At 43.8% G+C, this 27,478-nt stretch overlaps 1 protein-coding gene across 4 annotated transcripts in view; it reads right to left on the reverse strand.

Moving 5' to 3' along the window:
• cbfa2t2 (CBFA2/RUNX1 partner transcriptional co-repressor 2) overlaps nucleotides 1-25,553 on the reverse strand; it is a 55,436-nt gene extending 29,883 nt beyond the window's left edge. The window contains exons 1-2 of one of the 4 annotated variants that reach the window (XM_045691412.2): nucleotides 25,324-25,553; nucleotides 18,364-18,497 (exon numbers count right to left, since the gene is read on the reverse strand). Coding sequence is in view for 2 of the 4 variants with exons in the window: in XM_045691408.2 (XP_045547364.1) it covers nucleotides 25,324-25,351 (28 nt within the window). In the remaining 2 variants the exon portion in view is untranslated. Of the gene's footprint in view, nucleotides 1-8,153; nucleotides 8,522-18,341; nucleotides 18,498-25,323 lie in introns of those variants that run through there. The other 3 variants (XM_045691409.2, XM_045691408.2, XM_045691411.2) reach the window with 3 other exon arrangements.
• Between the last annotated feature and the right edge of the window lie 1,925 nt (nucleotides 25,554-27,478).

A 27,478-nucleotide genomic window follows, 5' to 3' on the forward strand; every position in this document is an offset into this window, starting at 1 on the left:
CTCTTGGTAAATAGTGTGGTCTACAGCATATCATGAGATACTCTACCTCAGGCGAGCAAAACCTTGAGACTTCCTTATATTTCATGCACCAGCGGTTGTTGACAAATATACATAGACCACCACCCCTTGTCTTACCAGAGGCCGCTGTTCTATCCCGCCAGCTGTATGTTATTCATGTCGTCGTTTAGCCACAACTCGGTGAAACATAAGATATTCGTTTTTAATGTCCCGTTGGTAGGATATGTGTGATCGTAGTTCATCTATTTTATTGATTGATTATACGTTGGCTGATTGTACGTTGGCTAATAGGACTGATGGTAAAGGTAGATTACCCTCTCGGCAACGGATCCTAACAAAGCACCCAGATCTTCGTCCACGATACCTCCGTCTCTTTCTCCTGCAGATGACGGTGATGACGGCCTTGTCAGGCACCTGAAGTAAATCCTTCCCATCTGACTCGTTGAAGAAAAAGTATTCCTCCAGTATGGGGTGAGTAATCGCTGTCCTGATATCTAGAAGCTATTTCCGGTCATAAGACACAGTGGCAGAAACATTATGTGCAAAATAACTTACAAATAACACAAAAAACATACAATTGGTTACGGGATCGTAAAACAGCAGCCATCTCCTTCGGCGCCATTCTAGCGCAGTTCCTCAAAATAGTCTGAATTAATCTAAGATAAATCAAGAAATCTGTAATTCCTTTTGTCGTTTTGTCGAGGCCTTTGTCGCGCAATTTTACATCAGGCTAAGATGTTTGGTGCAAACGAACTTCTACTTGCCTCGAGGAAAAATGTAGTGTGAACAAACAGCCATAAAAATCTCTGCTGAACTCCAAAACAAACTAAAACATCACAAAATCTCATCATAATATACAGGATGTGCAAACAGGCGCGCCAAGTTGACTGGATAGCATGCGACAGGCTTTAGTCAGTCCTAATGTTGGAGCTCCACTGCCTCTGCCAGAGAGAGAGATAAGGACAACAAAGGGACCAGCTGTGCTTAGAACAATGGAGAAAATTAGTGTGTGGGGGGGTGCTGGGGATGGGTGTATATGCATTTGTGTGTTTCAGTGCAGTTGTGTTAGGGCTGTGAAGATACCAGTATAGCAATATTTTTTTATTGTAAAAATGAAAACACGAACCAGATCAAACTCTTTGGTCCTTTCAAAACCTGCTGTATGTAAAATATTGTGTACTATAGCTTGATAAATAAATAAAATGTGACTCTGGATGACAACATAATGATGTTTTCCAAAAGTAGTTATATCCTCTTCTTATTTTGTTTCCTTGCCATGCTACTTACGAGTATTGCGATACTGGTATCGTCCCGGCCCTGATTGTGTGTGGGTGTTCCACACAGTGTGTGTGCATGTTTTGGTGTGGGTGCACATGATTGTGCACAAGAGCGTGTCTGTGCGCAAGATTGTGTGTTTCTACTTGGGTGTGTGGGGAGTGTATTACTGTTCTTCTATGCTCTATACTACCTACATTCGGGGGCCCAAAGCGGGGGTGCGTCTCGCTTCTCTGTACAGTCAGTCGCAGGTCCATAACTCACGGCTTAGGAGAGGAAAATAGACAATAGGACAGAGAAGACCGCAGAGAGTTTGTTTGCTCGCCATAATTAATTACATACTTGGTAATGTGAAACAGAAACCTGGGAGTGGAACAGAGGAGGCTAGTGGCAGGAGCTATGGGAGGACATGCTCATTGGGATGGATGGAATGGAATAAATGGAACAAAAATCAAATGGCAACCACATGTTTGACTCCGTTCCATTAATTCCATTCCAGCCGTTACAATGTAACCGTCCTCTTATAGTTCCTCCCACCAGCCTCCTTTGGAAGGGAGGCATGTGCTGACATGAGAGGAAGGGAAGGAGAGTAGGAGGGAGGGAAGGAGAGTGAGGAAGGTCAAGAAGGAAGAGAGAAAGGAGAGGGATCAATAGGAAGGGAAAGAAGGAGGAAGAGAGAGAGAGAACCTTGAGAATAGGAGAGGACAGGGTATAGAGAGTACAATAGTAAGAAAGAGAGAAAACGGGGCTACAGTAAGAAACATAGGAAAAAGAGAGCGGGGGTTCAACAAAAGGGGAGTGAGAGGAGAGTGGATAGTGTAGAGAGGGTAAGGGAGAAAAAGGGGGAGGAGAGAGAAGTGTTTGTGTTGGATGGTGGCTGTCGTACAGCCTGTGAGGTGGGCCTGAGCCAACACACACACACTCTGTAGAGGTCACGGATGATAGATAGATCACAGAGAGAGGGAGAGAGAAAAACAGATATAAAGAGAGAGAGATGTACCTCTGGGTGTCTGTGGGCCCTGAGCATGGTTCTGATTGAGGTCATGCATGGGGAAAGGGAAAAGAACACACCAAACAACACAATCTCCTTTAAAGGGATACTGCGTGATGTAGGTTCTTTACCTACTTGCCCAGTCAGACAAACTCATGAAGACCATTTTTGTCTCTTTGTGCAGTTTATTGAAGTTAGCATATCATTAGCCTAGCCCAATTGCTGGAAGTATTTCACCTTTATTTAAATAGGCAAGTCAGTTAAGAACAAATTCTTATTTTCAATGACAGCCTAAGAACAGTGGGTTAACTACCATGTTCAGGGGCAGAACAACAGATTTTTACCTTGTCAGCTCGGGGATTTGATCTTGCAACCTTTCAGTTACTAGTCCAATGCTCTAACCACTAGGCTACTTGCCGTCCCATAAAGTATCCCGTTACAGTAGCCAGCTCCTCTCAAAAGCAGACAGATACTAGACAGATACAACATTGCGTCTGACTTGGTAAGTAGATAAACAACCTAAATCTCCCTTTAACACAGCTTCTATCTACGAATCAACCTCTCACTGACACCGCGACAAAACAGTGTCTCCCTTGAAAGCAACTCCCTACATACACAGAACCTAATATATACAAATCACACACACATTCATACTTTCTCTTACACACAAACAGAAGAGCAGGTTGAGAACTTCAAATTCCTTGGTGTCCACATCACCAACAAACTATCAAGGTCCAAACACACTAAGACAGTTGTGAAGAGGGCACGACAAAGCCTATTCCCCCTCAGGAGACTATAAAGATTTGGCATGGGTCCTCAGATCCTCAAAAGGTTCTACAGCTGCACCATCGAGAGCATCCTGACGGGTTGCATCACTGCCTGGTATGGCAACTGCTCAGCCTCCGACCGCAAGGCACTACAGAGGGTAGTGCGTACGGCCAGTACATCACTGGGGCCAAACTTCCCGCCATCCAGTACCTCTATACCAGGCGGTGTCAGAGGAAGGCCCTAAAACTTGTCAAAGACTCCAGCCACCCTAGTCATAGACTGTTCTCTCTGCTACCGCACAACAAGCGGTACCGGAGCGCCAAGTCTAGGTCCAAAAGACTTCTTAACAGCTTCTACCCCCAAGCCATAAGAATCCTGAACAGCTAATCAAAGGGCTACCCAGACCCCTCTTTTATGCTGCTGCTACTCTCAGTTTATTATCTATTCATGGTCACTTTAACTCTACCTACATGTACATATTACCTCAATTACCTCGACTAACCGGTGCCCCCACACATTGACTCTGTACTGGTACCCCCGTATATAGCCTCGCTGTTGCTATTGTTATTTTACTGCTGCTGTTTAATTATTTGTAACTTTTTTTTACATTTTACTCATCTATTTTTTATTTAACACGTTTTTCTTCTTAACTTCTTAACCTGTTAGGGCTAGGGGGCAGTATTGACACGGCTGGATAAAAAAACATACCCGATTTAATCTGGTTACCACTCCTACCCAGTAACTAGAATATGCATATACTTATTACATATGGATAGAAAACACCCTAAATTTTCTAAAACTGTTTGAATGGTGTCTGTGAGTATAACAGAACTCATTTGGCAGGCAAAACCCTGAGACATTTTCTGACAGGAAGTGGATACCTGATGTGTTGTATTACCTTTAAACCTATCCCATTGAAAAACACAGGGGCTGAGGAATATTTTGGCACTTCCTATTGCTTCCACTAGATGTCACCAGCCTTTACAAAGTGTTTTGAGTCTTCTGGAGGGAGATCTGACCGAACAAGAGCCATGGAACGATGATGGCCCATTAGACACCTGGCGCGCGAGTTCATGTTGGGTACCCTCGTTCCAATACGTTATAAAAGAGTATGCATTCGTCCACCTTGAATATTATTCATGTTCTGGTTAAAAAAGGCCCTAATGATTTATGCTATACAACGTTTGACATGTTTGAACGAACGGAAATATATTTTTTCCCCTCGTTCATGACGAGAAGTCCGGCTGGCTTAGATCATGTGCTAACAAGACGGAGATTTTTGGACATAAATGATGAGCTTTTTTGAACAAAACTACATTCGTTATGGACCTGTGATACCTGGAAGTGACATCTGATGAAGAGAATCAAAGGTAATGGATTATTTACATAGTATTTTCGATTTTAGATCTCCCCAACATGACGTCTAGTCTGTATCGCAACGCGTATTTTTCTGGGCGCAGTGCTCAGATTATTGCAAAGTGTGATTTCCCAGTAAGGTTATTTTTAAATCTGGCAAGTTGATTGCGTTCAAGAGATGTAAATCTATAATTCTTTAAATGACAATATAATATTTTACCAATGTTTTCTCATTTTAATTATTTAATTTGTGACGCTGACTTGACTGCCGGTTATTGGAGGGAAACGATTTCCTCAACATCAATGCCATAGTAAAACGCTGTTTTTGGATATAAATATGAACTTGATAGAACTAAAAATGCATGCATTGTCTAACATAATGTCCTAGGAGTGTCATCTGATGGAGATTGTAAAAGGTTAGTGCATCATTTTAGCTGGTTTTATGGTTTTGGTGACCCTGTCTTTGACTTGACAAAACATTACACACAACTCTTGTAAATGTACTGTCCTAACATACTCTAAATTTATGCTTTCGCCGTAAAACCTTTTTGAAATCGTAAAACGTGGTTAGATTAAGGAGATGTTTATCTTTCAAAGGGTGTAAAATAGTTGTATGTTTGAAAAATTTGAATTTTGACATTTATTTGGATTCAAATTTGCCGCTCTTGAAATGCACCTGCTGTTGATGGAGTGCACCACGGGTGGCACGCTAGCGTCCCACCTAGCCCATAGAGGTTAAAGCATTGCTGGTTAAGGGCTTTTAAAGTAAGCATTTCACTGTAAGGTCTACACCTGTTGTATTCGACACATGTGACAACTACAATTTGATTTGTACTCCCTACACACACAGAACCCAATATATACAAATCACACATACGTACTTTCTCTTACACACATGCACACAAGCACACACACTACTTTTTCTTACACACACACACACACACACACACACACACACACACACACACACACACACACACACACACACACACACACACACACACACACACACAAAAAGAACCACAGACGATAGGGTTCACCAACCACCACTGACACTAAGGGCCATTTCTCAGGGGCTCAACATGCCGTTTAGCGCCGTCACCCCCCCCCCACCCCCCCCCCAAGACGAGACGGGAAACATATCTCTTCAAACCAGTACAGTGAACAAAGGCCTGCGGTTCTGGGTCACTGGGCTGGGGCACAAGGCATTACCCTGAGCAGACCCCACCAGAGCCATAGGCTCCAAGCCAGACCTATGACTCTGACACTTCTCAAAAGAAGGGGGCCCTCATAGGACCACAATGGAGAACTAGTTGGGGGGGGGGGGGGGGCATTCACACACACTCATGAACTTACATACACTTACACGAGCAGTCATAAATTACACACAGGCAATATCTTCCCCCCCCCCCACCACACACACAAGCACTCTCTCTCATACACACACACACACACACACACACACACACACACACACACACACACACACACACACACACACACACACACTAACTCCTCATATACATATAGACAGTTTGCTCTAAAATGGATATTTAGAGAGAGCAAATTGTTGTGATTGGGGCCTCTTCTGAGCACAAGATGACAGGTCATCGTCATCCCCACCTCTCCTCTCTTCTTCCCCAGACACACCTCACCCCTCTTCCTCCCCCAGGCTAGATATCACAGGCCTAATCACTGGAACTATTCAAGAGCTTCCTGCTCCGCAATGTTTGAAGCAGCTGCTTGGAACCTCGTGTGTGTGTGTGTGTGTGTGTGTGTGTGTGTGTGTGTGTGTGTGTGTGTGTGTGTGTGTGTGTGTGTGTGTGTGTGTGTGTGTGTGTGTGTGTGTGTGTGTGTGTGTGTGTGTGGTGTGTGTGTACCAAACAGAGCGATGGAAAGAGGAAGGGGAAAATAAATGTAGCATTCAAAGGATTTAATGCTGAGTGGACAAAGGTTAATGGTCTCAATGACTTCATGAAAGTCTGATCTTTCTCATTCATCTCAGCAATTAATCACTAATAATTGGTATAGACTAGGTATAAATTCATACTTCATAGGTAAGAGAATGTAGGCGGATGAGTGTTTGAATGGATTTTTCAAAACGGTATTGTAAATGTATCACAATATCCTAATATTTCTATATAAACCAAATGACAAATGATTCGACTTTGAAACTGTTGAAAATTCACGTGTGGAGACAGAAGAAAATGGGGGCCCATATCTCTCACACACACACACACACACACACACACACACACACACACACACACACACACACACACACACACACACACACACACACACACACACACACACACACACACACACACACACACACACACACACACACACACACACGGCTCCTGCTGTCAGGGGTGTGACAATGTCCAGCCGGCCCCCAGACGCGAGACTTCATGGTTTGAGCCTGCCCAGTCTTATCTCCCTACAGGCGTGGAGTCCTGCTCTACTTGGCTGAGACTTGCCAGGTCCCCTGTCTGTCTGTCTGTCTGTCTGTCTGTCTGTCTGTCTGTCTGTCTGTCTGTCTGTCTGTCTGTCTGTCTGTCTGTCTGTCTGTCTGTCTCTCTCTCACTCTCTCTCTCTCTCCCTCCATTCCTCTCTCTCCATCCACTCCACCCCAGCAAACATAAATACACAGAGACGAGTCCATTCACTGTACCAATAGGACTAGCCTTCCCCTTCATTGTTTTACCTCAAAACATGCCCAGGCATCACCCTTTGATGCAGCAGAGCTCTTCTTGAAAAATATATAGCTTGCCCTACACTATAATAAATGTACTAGGTATATACTTGAGTTGCTAACAATTTCAATTAATTATTAGCTATGGAAAAGTGTGAGGCTTGCACACAGTGTTAGCAACACGTGTATTCACTGGATCATGGCTCTCCAACCCTGTTCCTGGAGAGCTACCATCCTGTAGGTTTTCACTCCAACCCTGATCTAGTGCACCTGATTCTAATAATTAGCTGGTTGATAAGCTGAATCAGGTTAGTTACAACTGAGGTTGGATTGAAAACCTACAGGAGGGTAGCTCTGTAGGAACAGGGCTGGATTGCCCCGCTCTGGATATTACTCTTAACAACATGTTGCCAGGTAAACTTTTAGGCATAAGGAATGCATGAAAGATCGCAATATCCTTCCTTAAATCGTCACAGACTCGTCATAGTCACCCAAGCCTCACCTCAACATAAGCGTTCATTTTGTTTACCTTTAAAAGCATGGAATAGCCTGGCAGTACAGCCCACAAGCAAATTAACACTTGTCACTCAAAACAACAGAAAAAGATCTAAACAAGACTATACCATCCGTCTGAGCTTCTAGACTAGGAAAATACGTGAATGACTAAGAAGCAACCTCCGAGTAGTAAGTAGTCCTGCATTTACAGAGTCGGTTCCAATTCAAAACCAGACCCAATGCCATAACAGTCATTTGCAATACTGAGCAGACAGAATTGGTCTCAAAAGGCAGCAGTTTTTGGTGCTAAGCTAACTCTTAGCCATGTGCATCCCTCTCTTCCCTTGGCAGACAATGATAAAGAGATGAGGAGATAAGAAAAGGGGGATGATGCACCATCTGTACAGAGGCTAATTGGTCTAGACAAAGCACACACACACACACACTCTCCTTCGCTCAATCACACACTGAATACACGGAGACATAGATTAAATACAACAAAAACAGACTATGCACTTGGAGCACGAGGAAAAGTGAAGGAATATGTTTTACCTCCACCCTAGTAGAGTCGGCTCTTGTCGGTCCTAATTCAGCTGGGGGTGCCTTTGCTTTCTTATCTTTATCTTCTCTCCCTCTCCACACCTTCATATGTCAGGCATGTGTTTGCGTTCCCACATATGTGAGCCCCAGTGTGGCCGAGTCCAGAGCCAAAGAAACACAGATGGCTCCCAGATGGAAGAGGATATCCAGGCAGTCCAGCACTGTGCGTTCTCTCTCTTTCTCTTGCTCTTGCTCTGTTCGTTCTCTCTCGCTCTGTGCCTGTTCCCTTGCTCTCTCTTTGTCACTGCTCTCTCTGTCACACACACACTGTGTGTTCTCTCTCTACCTCTCTCTCTGCTGTGTGAACCTCTCTCTCTCTCTCTCTCTCTCTCTCTCTCTCACCCTCCCTCTGTCTGTCTCTCTGACTCCTCCCCCCTTTTCCCACAGACTCTCACCTCTTTTTCCAGGGACAGTCTGCTGGGCTGATGTCACCGACAAGGCCACGTCCCCCCTATTTAATGTATTTACCGACGGACCTCGTGATTAACATAACTAATTGTACTGGCACCTTCAGGCTAAACAAAGGCTGTGACAAGTAAGGGGGGTTGGGGTAGGGGGGCATTACTTTCCTCTATACCCCCCCCCCCCCCCCTTCAAGAGTGGGGCTCTCACAATGTTTTATACCCCCTCTGTGGCCCTTTTTCTTTCTTTGGCTCTCTTTTTGTTTCACCACCTTAATGCAGTCTGGTAGGCCATTGAATCCAGTGTGTGGACACTTGAGGGGAGATGAATGCAACCTCTTGTCCTCAAGCTTCACTGAGTTAAATTTAAGCCAGCAACTGATTTATCGGCAGTACAAGAGAGAAAAAGAGAAGGACAGATACAAATCGTAGAAAGTGGATGGTTTTGCTTTTCACCCCAAAAAATGTTGGGAATGAAACCTCTAAAAATAGAATTATAATGCACATTTTAGATTATCAAGACTGAGTTCCTTCTAATTCTGTGGTGAGTCAATGATTAGGCTCTATAATTAACAACTGGCAAACCACGTACACATAATCAAGGCATTTCAAGGCTCCAGACAGGAGTACTCTAAATAGCACACAAGTGCTCAAACAAACAAACAAACAGCAGTCCAAGACAAACACTAACACTTCATTAAGACGTGCTATAACCCGTCCTTGCACACATACACATGCACACATACACATGCACACACACACACACACACACACACACACACACACACACACACACACACACACACACACACATCCTAATTGCCTCCCAAGGTTCAGCTGACACTGCAGGTTAAAACGAGGCAACTAAGCCAAGCGCAGACACACACGCACAGCACAGCACAGCACAGATTTATTTGATATCCTTGGACTGATACATTTAGAGAGTGCATCTGGCCAAGGGAGAGAGGGCCAGGTGGCCATGGCAGAGGGAACAGGAGGTGCAGCACTGACTGCGGGTGCTCTGCAGATGCTAACCCAGACGCTACGCTCGCTAGCCCTACAGGTCAGTGTGTCCATGCTAGCTAGCACTTAATTCAGATAACACACACCAAACAACCATTCTTACTTAGCCTTTAGCTTTCTCTGCCACGCATACCGCCTGAACTGTCTATGTTTTGCCCATAATCGCTCCATAGAGGGAGAAAGCAAAGCATACACTTATGTAGTCATTTTTTAAGGGGGAAAGTCAATATTGAATGTGGTATGGAATTGCTTTAGCTCCTTCATGCAGTCTCCCACAGCTGTTAACCATTGTGCTAGGCTATGCGGCCGAGACCGAAAAAAAAGGAAAAGGGGACGTTGCTAGCTGCCCACAAAATGAGACACCCCAGTGAACCTCGAGCATCTGTTTCTGTTCACACGCTCTCTCTCTCCGAACATCTACTTTTAGAAAAATAAACAGAGTGCTTAAACGACAGCACCGGCACTCTCCTGTAGTCCAGAGGTGGGAGGAACGAGGCGTTTGGGGAGTTTGGATGTTTGGAGGGTCTAAAGGGTAGAGAGAGAAATATATAATCATTACCTCACCCACTCACTAATTACGCCTTGTGATGGATAGCTTGTTGTGTGAGTGAGGGGAATAGGAGGAGGATTGTGGCCTTGAGTCCACAATGAGCTCATACAATACAGCTATGGGTCGAATGGATACAGATGTGTAGGGCCAATACCTTGACCATTTGGAGCGTGTGTGTGTGTGTGTGTGTGTGTGTGTGTGTGTGTGTGTGTGTGTGTCACCTGCTTCATAAAACAAAAGGTGTAGACTAACAGTGAAATGCTTACCTACGGGCCCTTCACAACAATGCAGAGAGAAACCAATAGAAATAACAGAAAAACAATAACACAGGGAATAAATACAAAATGAGTAACGATAACTTTGCTATATACACTGGGTACCAGTACCGAGTCGATGTGCAGGGGTACGAGGTAATTGAGGTAGATATGTACACATAGGTAGGGATAAAGTGACTAGGCAACAGGATAGATGATAAACAGCAGCCGCAGCGTATGTGATGAGTCAAAGGAGTTAGTGCAAAAAGGGTCAATGCAGATAGTCCGGGTCGCTATTGGTTAACTATTTAACTAACTAGCAGTCCTATGGCTTGGGGGTAGAAGCTGTTCAGGGTCCTGTTGGTACCAGACTTGGTGGATTGGTACCGCTTGCTGTGCGATAGCAGAGAGAACAGTATGACTTGGGTGTCTGGAGTTTTTTCCAATTTTTAGGGCCTTCCTCTGACACCACCTGGTATATTGGCCCTGGATGGCAGGGAGCTCGGCCCCAGTGATGTACCGGGTCATATGCACTACCCTCTATAGCGCCTTGCGGTCGGATGCTAAACAGTTGCCATACCAAGCAGTCATGCAACCAGTCAAGATGCTCTCACTGGTGCAGCTGTATAACTCATTTAGGATCTGAGGGTCCATGCTGAATCTTTTCAGCCTCCTAAGGGGGAAAAGGCGTTGTTGTGCCTTCTTCACGACTGTGTTGGTGTGTGCGGACAATGTTAATTCCTAAGTGATGTGGACACCGAGGAACTTGAAGCTCTAGACCCACAAAACTACAGCACCATCAATGTGGATGGGGGTGTGCTCGGCCTTCCATTTCCTGGAATCCACAATCAGCTCCTTTGTCTTGTTGAGGGAGAGGTTGTTGTCCTGGCACCACACAGCCAGGTCACTGACCTCCTCCCTATAGGCTTTCTCATCGTCATCGGTGGTCAGGCCAACCACCATTGTGTCGTCAGCAAAATTAATGATGGTGTTGGAGTCGTGCTTGGCCACGCAGTCATGGGTGAACAGGGAGTACAGGAGGGGACTAAGCACTCACCCCTGAGGGGTCTCCGTGTTGAGGGTCAGTGTGGCGGATGTGTTGTTGCCTACCCTCACCATCTGGAGGGGGCCCGTCAAGAAGTGCAGGATCCAGTTGCAGAGGGAGGTGTTCAGTCCTAGGGTCCTGAGCTTAGTGATGAGGGTACTATGGTGTTGAACACTGAGCTATAGTCAATGAACAGCATTATCACGTACAGTAGGTGTTCCTCTTGTCCAGGTGGGAGAGGAAAAAGGGGACATTGTGGTCACACCTCGGTAAGTGAATTTGTTTTGGGGGACCCAATATCAGTGAAAATGACACAATTCCCTTCACTATTGAGCAGAGACTAGAGATTAACACTGGTTCCCGGGACACTCCCGGGACCACTCTTTACATTTCCTGAATTATTTTATGACAAGACCCGGGAAATTAGCCTACAACATTTCCCCCATATGTTGCACTAATGCAATTACACAAAATACACAAGATGCGCAGCAGCAGATTGTCAAAAAATAAAACAGCACATTACCAGCACATCCAAACAGGTTGTTGCATAGAAACCTTTAGAATCGAGTATTTACACAAAGTCACCATAAATTCAAAGCACATGAATGATTGACACTGCCGGACTGCACACGAGACCCGAATGCAGTTAAGAGTTCTAATCGGAACTGAAAATTACATCCCGGTCCGACTCAAGCCCGGTGACCTGAAGCCCGAGCCCAGGCCTGGTACGAGATCACAGAAATTAAATGTGCCTGAAAAAAAGGCTGTATTGATTTAAACTGGTGTTGAGAACAACGGGGCAGAGGCGGGCGGCAGTGGAGTGAGGAGACAAGGAAACAGCCATAATTCATAACTCACCTTAGTTATGATCAACTGAATGATGAAAATATTGGAATAAAGTAGGATAATGCAATTGAAGGCATGTATCAAATTCTTGTTTATACTGAAACTCCCAAAGTCATATCCAACCGTTATACTAATTTAAATGTATGTGGTCACCTAGATTATATTTCCCAGCGCCGTTTTGATTGGGATAGCGCCATCGCACGACTTTGAGACGAGCGTGGGAGACTCATCTAGGTAATTCAATCATTATCGGATTTTTTGTTTTTGTTTTCACTGTATCTCCGTTTGGATATTTGGTAACAATTAGGCTGGGGAAAGTTGACACGAGGGCTAATGATAATCTTTATTCTAGTTTGCTCATCTATTAGATGATCAGGAATATTTTGCTAAGCATGTCGTACAAGTGGATTTTTGCTTTTCACTCCCGTCCTACCCCCGACCAAAAGCCTGTGACTTGTTTGATAATTAGTAAATGTGAATTATTTTTTTTTTGGTTTCACTGAATCTCTGCCTGTATATTTGGTTAATGGATCTCTGGCTGGAAGCGGACGTGGCAAGCTCATTTATTCATTCGCTCATCTATCACTGATCATCAGAAAAACAATGTAGCATGCAAAAATGTTGCCCAAATCAAGCGTATTATATATCTATTGACTCACGTAGTAGTAGCCTTATATATAGAGAGAGAATTAAGTCCAAGTCGTGTATTCTGAGAGCAAGTTGAGTCGAGTCCCAAGTTTTTTCAAGTCAAGTCTCAAGGCAAGTAAAAAAAAAAAATTATACAAGCAACTACTTGTTCAACTCCAAATCTTGGTCTATTTATTGAGGCTACCAGACAGACATTTTCATTCTTCTATCTACAACACATTTAGATTATTCTATGTAATTATAAAATAGGGACCTTGTAGTGGTAAGGGCATGAAATCAGCAGAAGGCAAGGCAGGTTGACGTGCTCAGTGTAGATTTATTTGCAGGTCTTGGTGATCCAATGGTGAAAGCACCATATCATACAAAACATACAAGTAGATTTACCAAATATAATAGCCCAAAAGAAATAGCCTAAATGAACGGACACTGGTAGAGGACAAGACAGCATAGCCTCCCCTTGAGAACCCAAATCAAATCTGTCTAGCAGGAGCTCAAACAGGTACATAACATAAGCACTTGGCTCCCAGGACCATACAATTACCCAATTGGCAATTACAACCACTGGTTCTACATTGTAAAAGACAATTTCCACATCCATTGTTACATTTGTCTTAATCAGACTTAATGATTATGGATATTTCAACACCATACATACATGGAACAATCCTTTTCTATTATTCAAAGTTCTGACTCCAAAGCGTGGAGCGCAGGCCCACGTAGCCTATTTCTATGCGCACCGAGGCACGCGGGCTCCTATTACGCGCAACAAAAAATGTCAGCGACACGGACACGTTGAACTCCGACATAACCTGGGAAATATGAACGAAGGAAGCCATACATTGAATAAACAGAACTTCTACCTGCAAGCTTCATAAGTTAATGATCAATTTCAAGCAATTTGTACATACCTCTGCTAGTAATTGTTGCCACTATGCTGGTGAGCTTGCAAAGTCAACAGTTAATAATATTCTTGATCACCATTTTTTTTCTGCATATTTATTTATTATGGCAATCCTCTCTCCCTACAATTTGATGTTCGCGCTGCACCCGATCCTATAGCTGTACTGCAAATCAGCAATCTGTTCGATAGCTCACCTAACCTGTGTTGATTGACAGTCCAATCAGATGGCCGAGTGTGCGTTTCAGTAGCCAATCTGTTGCAGTTTTTTTTGCAAGTGCAAAGCTGTGACTACTGTCTATGGCTGCATGTAGAGTAATCCAGGTAGACTCTGTGCCACAAAATGACTGACAAAATATGCCAAAACCTGGCCAGACAATTACAAGTCATCAGTCTCAAGTCAAAGTCAAGTCCTGAGTCTTGAGGCTCCAAGTCCAAGTTATTTTCTATCAAGTTGAGTCTCAAGTCATCAAATTTGTGACTCGAGTCAGACTTAAGTCAAAGTCATGTGACTCGAGTCCACAACTCTGCTATTTTCCTATCATCCCAATCCCACTGAAACCCAAAATCCTGACTCCCGTCTTGCATGAAAATTCCTAACTTTATTCTGTAATCCATAGGTTGCATTATCAAAGCACGTTTCGCCAATGCGAAATACTTTTCAAAATACAGCTAAAACATTTCCCCCGCCTCTCTGCGCTGTTTTGTATTGCTGCCCATATGAGAGCTTCGTTAGAGAATGTGTGATCAACAAATGGGATGAGATTAGATATGGATTTTTTTTATGAGCTAATGAGATATTCTGTCATTTTTTGAGGTTATCTAGCAAGTTTAGCAACTTTGGTCATTTTACTTTTGTTTGGCTGCCGTTACAAAGTTTGTATGATTCGACAACTCTATAGCCTACTCGGGTTGTGTCCTGAGCGCGCTCTGTGTCGAGATGGCCTACGGTTAAAATGCACTGAATTAATTGAGGAACATAACACTCAGAATTTGTGAACAGCCTGTTTCGAAATTCACAACAATGTCATTGGCGATCAAAGTTACTCTATCATTACTAAATATCAGTTTCATCTGCTGTTAAATCTTTACATAGTGGAGCAGCCAAGACAGCAATGTGGCCCAGCGCCCCTCTCATTTTGGAAGAACCCTGGCATAGTGACCATATCTTGGATTTAAATGCTTTAAATGGGCACTTACATTTTTTGCAGTATTTCCCAGGACTCTGGGGATAAATATGAAATATTCCCGGTATTGAAACTTGTTAGATTTTCAGGAAAATATGAGTCCCTAGCAGAGACAATCAATACCCCATCATGACCATAGTCACATTACCCAAATGTACTTATCAGGGATGGAATATGTCATGTGGTCTCAATCAAAAACCATCCTCATTCAGTGAAAGACGGAGACACAAACAGTTATGCTCCCCTCTTGGAGCGAACCCAAAAGCCTTTACACACAATTTACACTCGCACCACCTTGTGCTAGGAAAACACAGCCAACCCCGGTCAGCTGAGGTGACTACTGAAAGGTGTCATTATCATCACAAAAGGTGGCCACGTAGCCTCATGAATGGCTGTGGTAGCGCTGATGGGAGGCTCCATCTCAAAGGGGGGGCTGGGGTAGAAGAACCTTGCTTCTTAAATGGGCAATTATCTCTAGGCTTTTAACATGCCCCCAAGGGCAACAAAGCTGGGGCTAGCCCAACAGCACTTTGGGCCTGCTCTTATCCGTGCGAGAGAAAGCTACCAAGCACCACAACGCAACAGGAGCCCCATTGTGCTAAGGCGACACACGAATGATCTGAATGCAATCAACGGCTAATGTATTAGCATTAGCGCTACGTTTGGTTTACATCTCTGACAGCTTCAGTCAAGTGTCGTGCTGTATTAGCATACGAAGCCATTCAAGAAAGTTTTAGATAACAAAAGTTTGAGAAGCATGCAGGGGGGGAGGCAGCAGCATTTACTTAAATTACATTGGTGATAATGGCGTCATGAACGTTAATGCTTAGTAAACATGCTAATGACAGACAAACAAGGTAGCCTACTCAGGAATTAAACAAACAAGGCAGCTTGAGTGTTTGCAAATGCATTTTCTATAAGCCACGCGACTTAAATGATTCATTAACTTCATTTAATGAAGTTACGCTAGCCAAATTGAGATCCATGCAGGAAGTCAACAAAAACACTGGGATGCTGCAAAGTGTCTTTCTTTCAGCCGTAAAGTACCTATTCCCTCCCACACATTCTTTTAAGTAGACACCTGTGAGTGTTTGTGTGTGTGTGTTCTTGTGTACGTCTGTTGGAGGCCACGCTTGTCTTTCGTCATTCACAGGCTTGAGAGACAGTCAAAACAGCTCACTCCTTGGCTTGCCTCCCACTCACCATATCTCAGCCCACAGGAGTTCCTTTGGAATCAATGAAAGCACAATGCACCTGAATCTCTGAGTCTCACTCTCTCTCTTCTGCTTTTCTTTTCAGACTCCTGCCTTAGATTTTTGGAGGAGGAAACCGCAGTCCCGTCTGATTTTTTCAATGCCATATTTTCCATTACATCTGCTGTAGGGACAACTTGACGGGAGACATAATCATTTTCTCCATGTCTGGTAGGGTCATTAGCAGTGAAGGAAAAACATGCAAAATAAATAACATGCTTGACAGTGGTATGGTCACACGCTAAATCTTGGGGACTATTTTATTTGCTGCATACTCAGCACAATAATGATACCAAATCAGAACAGGCCATGTGAAGTCCTATGGGTGTTCTCTTGGCCTCGTCTCCCCCCTCTTTGCAGCAACTCAATTCAAAGCTATCGATTCTCTCAAAGGCTCATTCGCACATCATCCTGGGGATATTAAAAACAAATGGGTGGGGGGCGCTCCTAGCGAAAACACAAGAAAATCCATTGACTGCTACTTTACCCCTCCCTCCCCTCCATTACCACCAAGCTCCACCTTACCCACCCCCTCCCTCCTCATGAGCTATTGTACCCTCCTTTTCAGATACTCCTATATCACCAATAACAAATGGGTCCCTTTTTTTCGCTCGCTCGCTCGCTCACCCCCCCCCCCCCCTTTCTTGTTCCCTCTCTCTCCTTCTCTCCCTTGCTCTCGATGAAAGGCAGGCATTGAGCCGGCAGTGGCATTCCAAAACCTCAGCCCACGGCTCCAGAGTGTCTGGCTATTCAACACTGCTGGGAGCGATTAGTTTAAGTAAGGCCTGACCCGCCTACTCACCCATGGAAAACCGTCAGATCTCTTGTTACACTTTGGTTGGAGAAGGGAGGACTGTGCTTTCGAGTGCCTGTGTGTGCAACTGTGCATGTGGTGTGTTAATGTGCGAGTGTGTATGTGTGGTTGTGAGAGAGCGTGTCTGTGTGTGCGCGCGCACGCTAAGAATTTATGAGAGGTGGGTCACACGCTCACTTGGCTGCATCTTCCCTAAGTTTCCACAGAGGAAGGCCAAGTGTGGGACAGACGCCAAACCTTTTCTCCAATAACTCTGTTAAACGATATTCAATAACCACCTTCTCCTTTTCTCTCCAGTTAAACCGTGCACCAGATAAACCAACCAGGCTATCCGTGGCTGACTCCATATATAGCTAAAGCCTTACATGCCCTTACTTACAGTATTCTAATCATTAAAGTGTACAGGGCAGCGAGAGATCTCTTGAAGTTTGGCCTGCTCTGCCAACCTTACCAAATTCTCAGCACATAAACAACTGCTTAGAAGCAAAAAATGCCAGACTGACAGTCGGAGTGCAATGTGCATGCTTTCTATGGTGATACTGTTGCTTTCATATCTACAGTATGCAGGCAGAAAGCCTTTTTTTCTATAGCATAGTAACATATACAATATGCATACTCTGTTCTTAGCTTCTTATAGTCTACACCTACAGTGTTATAAGTCATTTGAAGTCTACGGTTAACATAAGCACAGTGCATTAATGTACTTAACAGCCACCTTGTAAAACAATGGTGACTTTGCTACTGCTTTTTATAGGGAACAGACATTTCGCAATGGGCACGTCTGACATGGCAGTAGGGCAAGTAAAAAAAAAAATAAGCACGAACCGCATTCCTCTTAATATTAAATGGTTTAACCTGAGCTTCATTCCAAGATGGTGGTTTGTCGTGTCGTCCATTGTACTTGCAGGAAGGACCTGACAATAGTGCCACTTTCAGCCCTACAAAGAACTTTATTGTTCCTGTCATGTCAGAGACGAAACAATAGACAGGTGAAATGAAACGTACGTCAACACGGGGGCCCAGGAAAGAGAAAGTCCTCATCTTTTGTATTCAAAGGCGTTCTTTAACATCGCCAGCCAAAGAGCTCTCATCTCATTGGGGTGTTCGGTTACTGTGTGTGTGTGTGTGTGTGTGTGTGTGTGTGTGTGTGTGTGTGTGTGTGTGTGTGTGTGTGTGGTTATTTTGGATGTGTGTGGTGTATGTGTGTGTTTCCTCCTCCACCTGCAGTTGATCCCATAATAACCTTCTAGTTATCCCCCGGGCCGGAGCAGCTGTGTTGTGCTCTTGCCTGGCGACGGCCACACCTGTGTGGTGTGTTTTGCAGGTGGCTCATCTGGAGGGTTGCATTGGTAACACCTGGCCAAGCAGAGATAGAGCCTGCGGGGGAGATTTGTGAAGGGCTCAATTACAGCTTGGCTAGATAAGGACTCTGGGGCATAGCCCAAACACACACACATACACACACACACAGATATGCCTTTGCCTTACTCAAGGTTCAGTCACAGGGATGTTTAGACTTATCGAAGGTGCGCTCCCCTCCAAGGTGTGTGTGTGTGTGTGTGTGTGTGTGTGTGTGTGTGTGTGTGTGTGTGTGTGTGTGTGTGTGTGTGTGTGTGTGTGTGTGTGTGTGTGTGTGTGTGTGTGTGTGTAAAAGAGAGAGAGCGAGAGAGAACCAAAAACCCCAGACTAAGGATGATGAGCCCACCTGCCTCGGCTTTGTGACTATAAGAGGAAAACTAACAAAAAACACTACTAGAGGAAAGAGATATAAACATCACATACACTACATGACCAAAAGTATTTGGACACCTGCTCGTCGAACGTCTCATTCTAAAATCATGGGCATTAATATGGAGTTGGTCCCCCCTTTGCTGCTATAACAGCCTCCACTCTTCTGGGAAGGCTTTCCACTAGATGTTTGAATATCATTGCGGGGACTTGCTTTCATTCAGCCACAAGAGCATTACTGATGTCGGGCACTGATGTTGGGCGATTAGGCCTGGCTTGCAGTCTGCATTCCAATTCATCCCAAAGATGTTTGATGGGGTTGAGGTCAGGGCTCTGTGCAGGACAGTCAATTTCTTCCACACTGACAGTTCTTCTCGACAAACCATTTCTGTATGGATGGACCTTGCTTTGTGCATGGGGGCGTTGTCATGTTGAAACAGGAAAGGGCCTTCCCCAAACTGTTGCCACAAAGTTGGAAGCTCAGAATCGTCTAGAATGTCATTGTATGCTGTAGCGTTAAGATTTCCCTTTACTGGAACTAAGGGGCCTCCCCCGAACCATGAAAACAGACCCAGACCATTAATCCTCCTTCACCAAACTTTACAGTTGGCACTATGCATGTTCTTCTGGCATCCGCCAACACCAGATTTGTCCGGTGGACTGCCAGATGGTGAAGCATGATTCATCCCTCCAGAGAACGCGTTTCCACTGCTCCAGAGTCCAATGGCAGCGGGCTTTACACCACTCCAGCCAACGCTTGGCATTGCGCATGGTGAGCTTAGGCTTGTGTGTGGCTGCTCGGCCATGGAAACCCATTTCATGAAGCTCCCGACGAAAAGTAATTGTGCTGAAATTGCTTCCAGAGGCAGTTTGGAACTCGGTAGTGAGTGTTGCAACCGAGGACAGACGATTTTTACGTACTACGCGCTTCAGCACTCGACTCTCCCGTTCTGTGAGCTTGTGGTCTACCACTTCGCGGCTGAGCCGTTATTGCTCCTAGACATTTCCACTTCACAATAACAGCACTTACAGTTGACCAGGGCAGCTCTAGCAGGGCAGAAATCTGATGAACTGACATGTTGGAAAAGTGGCATCCTATGACGGCGCCACGTTGAAAGTCGCTGAGCTCTTCAGTAAGGCCATTCTACTGCCCATGTTTGTCTATAGAGGCTGTATACTCGATTTTATACACATGTCAGAAATGGGTGTGGCTGAAATAACCAAATCCACTAATTAGAAGGGGTGTCCACATACTTTTGTATATATAGTATAGGTCTGAATAGATCACATTCCAACAAAACATACCAACCTCAGCAAGTTGGTCTGGTAAATTGGAGATACGTGAATAAGGGAACAGTAGGGTTTCATTTCACAACAACTGTATTCATAAAGCATCTCAGAGTATAAGTGCTGATCAAGGATCAGGTATGCCCTGTCCATAAGACCTGATCTACAAGAAGAGTCAACAGAGACTGTACTTTCTCAAAAAGCTGGGATCTTTTAATGTTGACAGTACTATACTGACTCTGTTTTACAAATCTTTCACTGAGAGTATTTGAATTTTTTGTGTTGTTTGTTGGTTTTTCAATGCCACTGTCAGCCAGAGAAATACGCTGAGAAGGATTATCACCATAGCAAGCAAGGTACTTGGAGTCAAACAGACAGGCAGGCAGGCCTGGATGAGATCTTTAAGGTCAGAACCCCGCTTCAAGGATCACAAAATAATTTTAGACCCAAGCCACCCCCTGTACCCGGACTTTGAACTACTCCCCTCTGGGCGCAGGTATAGGGCACACCTCGGCAGGAAAAACAGAACTAGACAATCATTTGTGCCATGTGTGATATCCCTCCTAAATAGCTCAGGCTAATGTTCCTATCGACCCAGTAAGGCCAGCAGGCTAGTCTCATTTTATTGGTATGTAACTGTTATGAAAGTTTTGTCAATTTGTTTTGTATTTAAACGCCACTTTAAAAGTGTATGTGACACTGCAACAAAGTCAGCAAAATAAGAATTGCATTCAGTATGATCTAAAAGACTGATCCTAGATCAGGACTTTATGATTACAGACCCTGAACAGACCTCCATCCCTGAGCGGCTCTGAAGCTCAGCAGGACTGGAAACAGAGCGGAGATGGATGGGGTGCAGTTTGATGAGATAGCATGAGGAGTCATAAAGCACTCGTACAACAGAGACACATGGGAAGAGTTGTAAGGGAGACTTTTCCTGAATCTTTCATCATCCGCCTTCATGACGCAAGCCTTGATTTAGGTCAACCGGTTAGCCAGAAAAGGTTAGCATGAGCGCTAAAACACATAACAAGACAGACTTGGACAGTGTTACGCATTCTTTGTCATGAGCTGATGTTTTCTTTTACAGCCAATGATGTGTCGCGTCAATATCCCGATTATGACAATGTAAAGAATGCTTTGCGAGAGAAGGTTCACAGCAACGTTGTCCAAACTTGAGTTTCTTATTTGAAAACCAGTCCATATTGTGCTATCAGTCTTCAATGGGAAACTCATACAAGCATGGATTTTAACTCTCCTCTGGGTGCTGACAAGCCCACTGCAGCTGAGCCCCAACCCCATTGACCAGGAGAGAGAGTAAGCGAGAGGGGTAGAATATCCCCGAAAGCCGTGGAGAATAGGGGGAACCAATCCTAACTAGGCTTTGTCTGGGCTGGAAGAGGGAAGAACGGGTATTAAAAAAGCATAATGTGGTGATAAGTTCCTTTCAGTTCCCTTTTTACACTGTGAACGCTCTAATTTACTACTGGGTGACTAGTACTTTTGTTCTCGGTCAATGTCCTCCTCTTAGGGTAGGAGACTAAATAAATGCCTGCATATGATAAGGCCCCCACGTCCCACCAGTCAAATGCCCGAAAATACAGCTGGGTAGAAAGGATACATGCATTTCCAATGACGGTTTTGAAAGAAACACTTTTCACAGCAGGACACAAAGGTCTTATCCATTTTGGGGAACTTTCAAAAGCCCCTAAGAAATATGCTAAACATATTCCGAACCCCATAGCTGGTTTCAAACCCTTGAATGTGTCATATCATATCAATGTGTAACGCGGCTACAATGACACTGAGGCTAGTTAGTAAAACAAAATGACAGTGTTAACAGCTCTGCGAAGAGAGCCCTGTAGTCAACTCAACGCCTTAACAAAAAGCCCCTGAGAAGTAATCATCTTAAGACGATCTGCTGAAAAACAAACCAAGGGTTCGACATGGAGAGAGGAGCGGAGAGAGGAGAGGAGCGGAGAGAGGAGCGGAGAGAGGAGCGGAGAGAGGAGCGGAGAGAGGAGCGGAGCACGCCCCAGCGCAGGCCCACTAATAGGTCTCGTCTCCTGTAGACTGGCATTCCAGAGGATTGTTATTGGCGGGCGATCCGAAGAGCAGGGCCCACATCTGGATCCAATCCTCCCACCCGGTCCGTGCAGCGCGCAGCAACAAGAAACAGCTGTGCGAACCTGGCGTCAATTAGCTTCACATTCTCCTGACAGTTAATCCGTTCCTCTCCCTTTTTTTTCTTCCTCCCTCACTCTCTCTTTCTGTCTCTCACTCTCTCTCTCTTGCCTTCACTTTAGGTTGCCTCACAGGCTGAAGTAATAGGGGTTTGTGAAATAAGGAGCATTCCATAAGGAGCATGGATGGACGGCGACTATCTCATGAAAACACGCAACATGGGGGTCTGTCAAGGGAGATCCATTGAGTCAGTGAGTCGTGTTTAGCCTTGTGGAGGAGATTTAGGGTAGATGTCATGACTGTCAAAACATGGGTGAACTTCAAAATGGATGTGAGGGAATAGATTGATTTATTTAGGGTAAAAGGTTGGTTTTCATTTAGACTTTTGGAGTTGGTATTTAGTAGTTTAGTAGATTATGACCCTCATTACTGAATAGAAGACTTTGGAACAGAATAATTGTTTTTGTTGTGGCTCTAATTGATGAGGTTATGGAAGAGCGAGGCACCCTGATATTACGCAACACTAAGCATGAACGTGTGCTCAAGTTGTTTCCACTCATAGCAACACTTTACAAATGTCTAAGAATGATCTGCCTGTGCACACACATGGAACAAAATGTCATCACCCATCAGTGATGAGTCAAACCTCAAACCCAATTCAATTCCACCCCGCTCAAATCATCTGTGTTTCTGAATCAAACATAGATTCATCCTCTGATAGTTAATGGGAGCCAGACTTAGAGCAAACCTCCTCCAATCTGATGGGCCTGACGACGGAGCTGGATGAGCCCCCAGCCAGAGCAATACCGTGGGGCCCAGTAAAGCATTAACAGGTGTTACTGGTGGAAAGACCCACTCGGAGACCAGAGAGAGCAGCACATGAGAGGAAATGAGGATGCTGGGCTGACTCACTCCCCGCTACAGGCACCTCTCTCTCTCCACAGCGCCAGGGAAATTGTCCCACACGACAACACAAAGGGGCCAGATCTGGCAACCCGGACGAGCCACTCGAGCCAAACTCAATTAGGAGCCTAATGCAAACCTGCAGGGCTTTGTAATTTATTTCCCTTTTAAAAGTCAGGGGATTGGAATCTGACTCGCTCACACACACAAAAGCGAGAAAGAAAGAAGGAAAAAGGGGGAAATTGTAGGAGCGTCCAACTTGGCCACATGTTTTCAAGTGGATTTAATTTAATCAAGAGACAAAACAGCAACAATTCGGGGGAATGATTGAGAAAGAACATGAGTGATGGTGTACTCTCTTTGACACGTTTGTTATCGCACACTATCTCCCAGCAAAGACAACGAAGGCACCACTCTCCCATCCATACTCTAAAACCGTTCATTTCATAAAAAAACAAAAAAACAACTACGTACTAACTAGATGTAATTTAACATGTATTCAGGTCAACATTTTGGACCAAAATCCCAGAACACTAAGAACCATAAAACGATTACAGTTCTAACATGGCTGCCAGAGGAGCTCTGCTGCTCCCTGCTGGTTACTGTAACAAAATATGATCATCATTATCATCATCATTACTGTCTTGTCTTTGTCAGGCCATCGTTTGTTATTCTGACGTTAGGGAAAAAGGGAGACGAATTGGTGCCCCCGGGTCAAACAATGATACAGTTGTGCCCTGAGGCTCTGGCTAGAACTGGCGATCCCACTTGCATTGCATGACTGTGCCTTTGTCCCACAGGCTAAGTAGACAAGTGGGAGTTCTCTATTGGCAGTCTTTCGACCGCCTGGTGTTATTGTCTTGAAAAGCTGTAAACTCCAGATGGTGCAAAACTTTGCCTGGTGGATTAATTCCAAATCCTCCAATGAAAAGGCACATTTAGAGTGGTGGCCCTGCTATTGAATCAAATTGGAGCATAATAGCAGGATAGTATGAGCTATATGAGGGCAAAGCTCACAACAGAAGGATATGCATGTTATAATAGCCTAAAGTTAGGCTACAAAAATGTAATTATCTAACTATGACATGAATGAAAACGGTTGATTATGTTTACTTACGATGAAAGTTATGAGGTAATAAAACAATGTATTAGTGAAATAATGAGACACATTTGCATTGACACCAAATGTGTGAATATTTTTGGTAAATGTTGGTCCCATTGAACGTTTGCACTCTCAGTCAAAATATTGAGGTGAAATTGAAAAATGTCTGCATACTGAACATCATAACATTACATTTGGCTACAAAACACCCTGGACAAAAGACTGTTTCCGCATTGTTCCTGAGTGTGCGAGACCCAGGTGTAGGTGATGCAGATTTATGTGATTTTTGAACTTTTCCTGTTGAAAAGTGATATCCCAAGTATAAATATAGTAAAGTATGCACACTAAAGGGTAAAAAAATATGCTTTGAGAAAAATCGTGTTTTTGAGACACAACTGCAAACTTCAAGGAGTAGAGCATTAGATGAGTTGGTTTGATGGGAAGTTGTGATGTCATCGGCCTCCCCCTTGCTTGAGGAACAATAGATAACAAAAGAGGAAAGCCCCCCCACCTCACTTACCTGGACAACCTAACCACCTATTGAGACGTGCCTTTTGTTAAGTAAATCAGGTGTTAAATGAGGTGAAAATGAGTCTGACTGCCACTTTAAATTAGCAGAGACAGAAGAGGAAGCCAGACACCCCACTCCCCTGTTTGTTTTCCTTTTTTTCCTGGTTAGTTCATTGCCTTTAATTTACGTAGACCAGACCCAGCTGCTATTGCATTGGTGTCTATGGGAGACAGACCCAGTTAAGTAGACCGGAACTGAACAATTATATTCAATGGTAAACGACCTGAGTAATATATCTTCATTTATCCACCATCTTTGATTTTAGCGCATCTGATCCACACAAATTGTGATAGGATAATATACAAATAATCCAAATATTAACACCTAAAACGCCCACAAACACGTGTTGCGTGTATTTTACAACACCAAAACATATACCACCCCACATCATTAGCCTACATAGATACTAGTTTAGTTAGGCTACTTACATTGAAAAGCGCCCGGAATCCCGACCATGCTCTTCGCACTTTAAATGACAGTGTGCACGTTTCAAGGTACAGCCAACTGTAAATTAAAATGATATGCTCGTCGATTGATATCTCGCATTGACGTGTTGTTTCTCAATAAAGATAAAAGCCCGCTGTGATTCGTAACACTGCATCAGGTATCATGGGGCATAGGCTGCTACTGTAGCAAGATTGCACTGAATATTTGAGTGGGCGGGACTATTTGTAATCCTTTCGACAAAAAAGCAAATACACTGCTGCGTTATTACACCGTCGTAACAGCAGGGAAATACGAACACCAGTGTTTTGGAAATGATTAACGCGAGTCACGACAATAGACCACCACTTGCTCACATATCCACGGTTTAGACCAAATGTTTTTTGTTGTTGCTTGGAGCCATTTATTTTAAATCAAGATATCAATTAGGTTGTTGGCAATGCATATAGGTCATATACTGTAGTCTTAATGTCATTAGACTACTTGTCAACATTGTATCCATGGTGAGAATGTTTAGATTGATTCGGTGCTGTATTTTGGTCATGTTGTAGGCTAATTTGAGCATAGATGCACAGCCATCACATGTGCTAATCACTGCATTTATATTTACGGAAAAAAGTATAAAAATCTATGGACTCATTACTGCAAGTCGTTCTGGATAAGAGCATCTACTAAACGACTAAAATGTAAAATATTTGATAATATAATAATAATGTATATTTAACAGAAATGGACGTAGGCCTTAACCACATACACTTCCAATATTTATTTGAGATATCCTCCTGCCATGTTTTATTTATTTTATTTGACCTTTATTTAACTAGCCAAGTCAGTTGAGAACAAATTCTTATTTTCAATGTAAAGAGTGTTGCTTTCTTGCCTTTCTACAACACAACAACCTATTGAAGGCAAGGAATGATTGGCATTGGACCCCATCCAGGCCCTCATATGTTGTTTCTCTAGCAAACACGATATTTAATTTGGTTGCTGAGAGCTAGCCTTCCAACCACCCCCCCCCATTCCCCTCCCCCAGCCACACAAACACATGCCACATGCTCCTGCCTCCTTCCCCCTCTTCTCCTCCCCCATCCACCACCCCTGCAAGGCTGCCACCTGCTCGAGGGAGCATGATGCACAGCTGCTGAGTTACAATAACAAATGAACGCCCACCGTGACCCGGTCCAATACCTGCTACTACAGGCTGCAGCCCATCAACCCCTCCAGGGACCTTCACCTATCGGAGGGTGGCTTGAAGAGGGAGCAAGAGAGCTTGTCATCTTTGGGTCTGCACTTGTCTGCTTTCTCAACTGCATCGAACTGATCTGTAAGAGAGTGTGTTTGGACAAGGAGAGGGGGGGGGGGGGGGGGGGGAGAGATATTATGGTCTTATGTGTTTACTTTGACAATGTAAAAAAGTGCTTTAACTTTCCATGTCAATAAAGTTTATTGAATTGCATTGACAGAGGGAGAGGTTGTCACCTTTGAGTCTGCACTCAACTGCATCTACAGCATCTTCAAACATTTGAGATGGGGAACAGGCATTTTGCATGTAATCCCCTATATCTTCATCATCTCCATCCACATAGTTTACTATTATAGGGAGCAGATGAATAGGGAATAGATTAAGAAAATGTATGATGGAAGAAGTTCAAGGTTGGGTTTGAAAGGTCAAATTCTCACACTATGGCAGAATTTTATATATATATATATATATATATATACATATATATATATATATATATATATAGAACCAGTCAAAAGTTTGGACACACCTACTCATTCAAGGGTTTTTCTTTATTTTTACTATTATCTACATTGTGGAATAATAGTGATGACATCAAAACTATGAAATAACACATATGGAATCATGTCGTAACCAAAAAAGTGTTAAACAAATCAAAATATATTTTATATTTGAGATTCTTCAAAGTAGTTGCCTTGATGACAGATTTGCACAGTCTTGGCATTCTCTTAGCCAGCTTCATGAAGTAGTCACCTGAAATGCATTTCAATTAACAGGTGTGCCTTGTTAAAAGTACATTTGATAATTTGTTTAATGCATCTGAACAAATCAGATGTGTTGTGACAAGGTATGGATGGTATACAGAAGATAGCCCTATTTGGTAAAATATGAAGTCC

Source organism: Salmo salar, chromosome 12, assembly GCF_965601325.2.
Source record: "Salmo salar chromosome 12, fSalSal1, whole genome shotgun sequence".
NCBI lineage: Eukaryota > Metazoa > Chordata > Actinopteri > Salmoniformes > Salmonidae > Salmo > Salmo salar.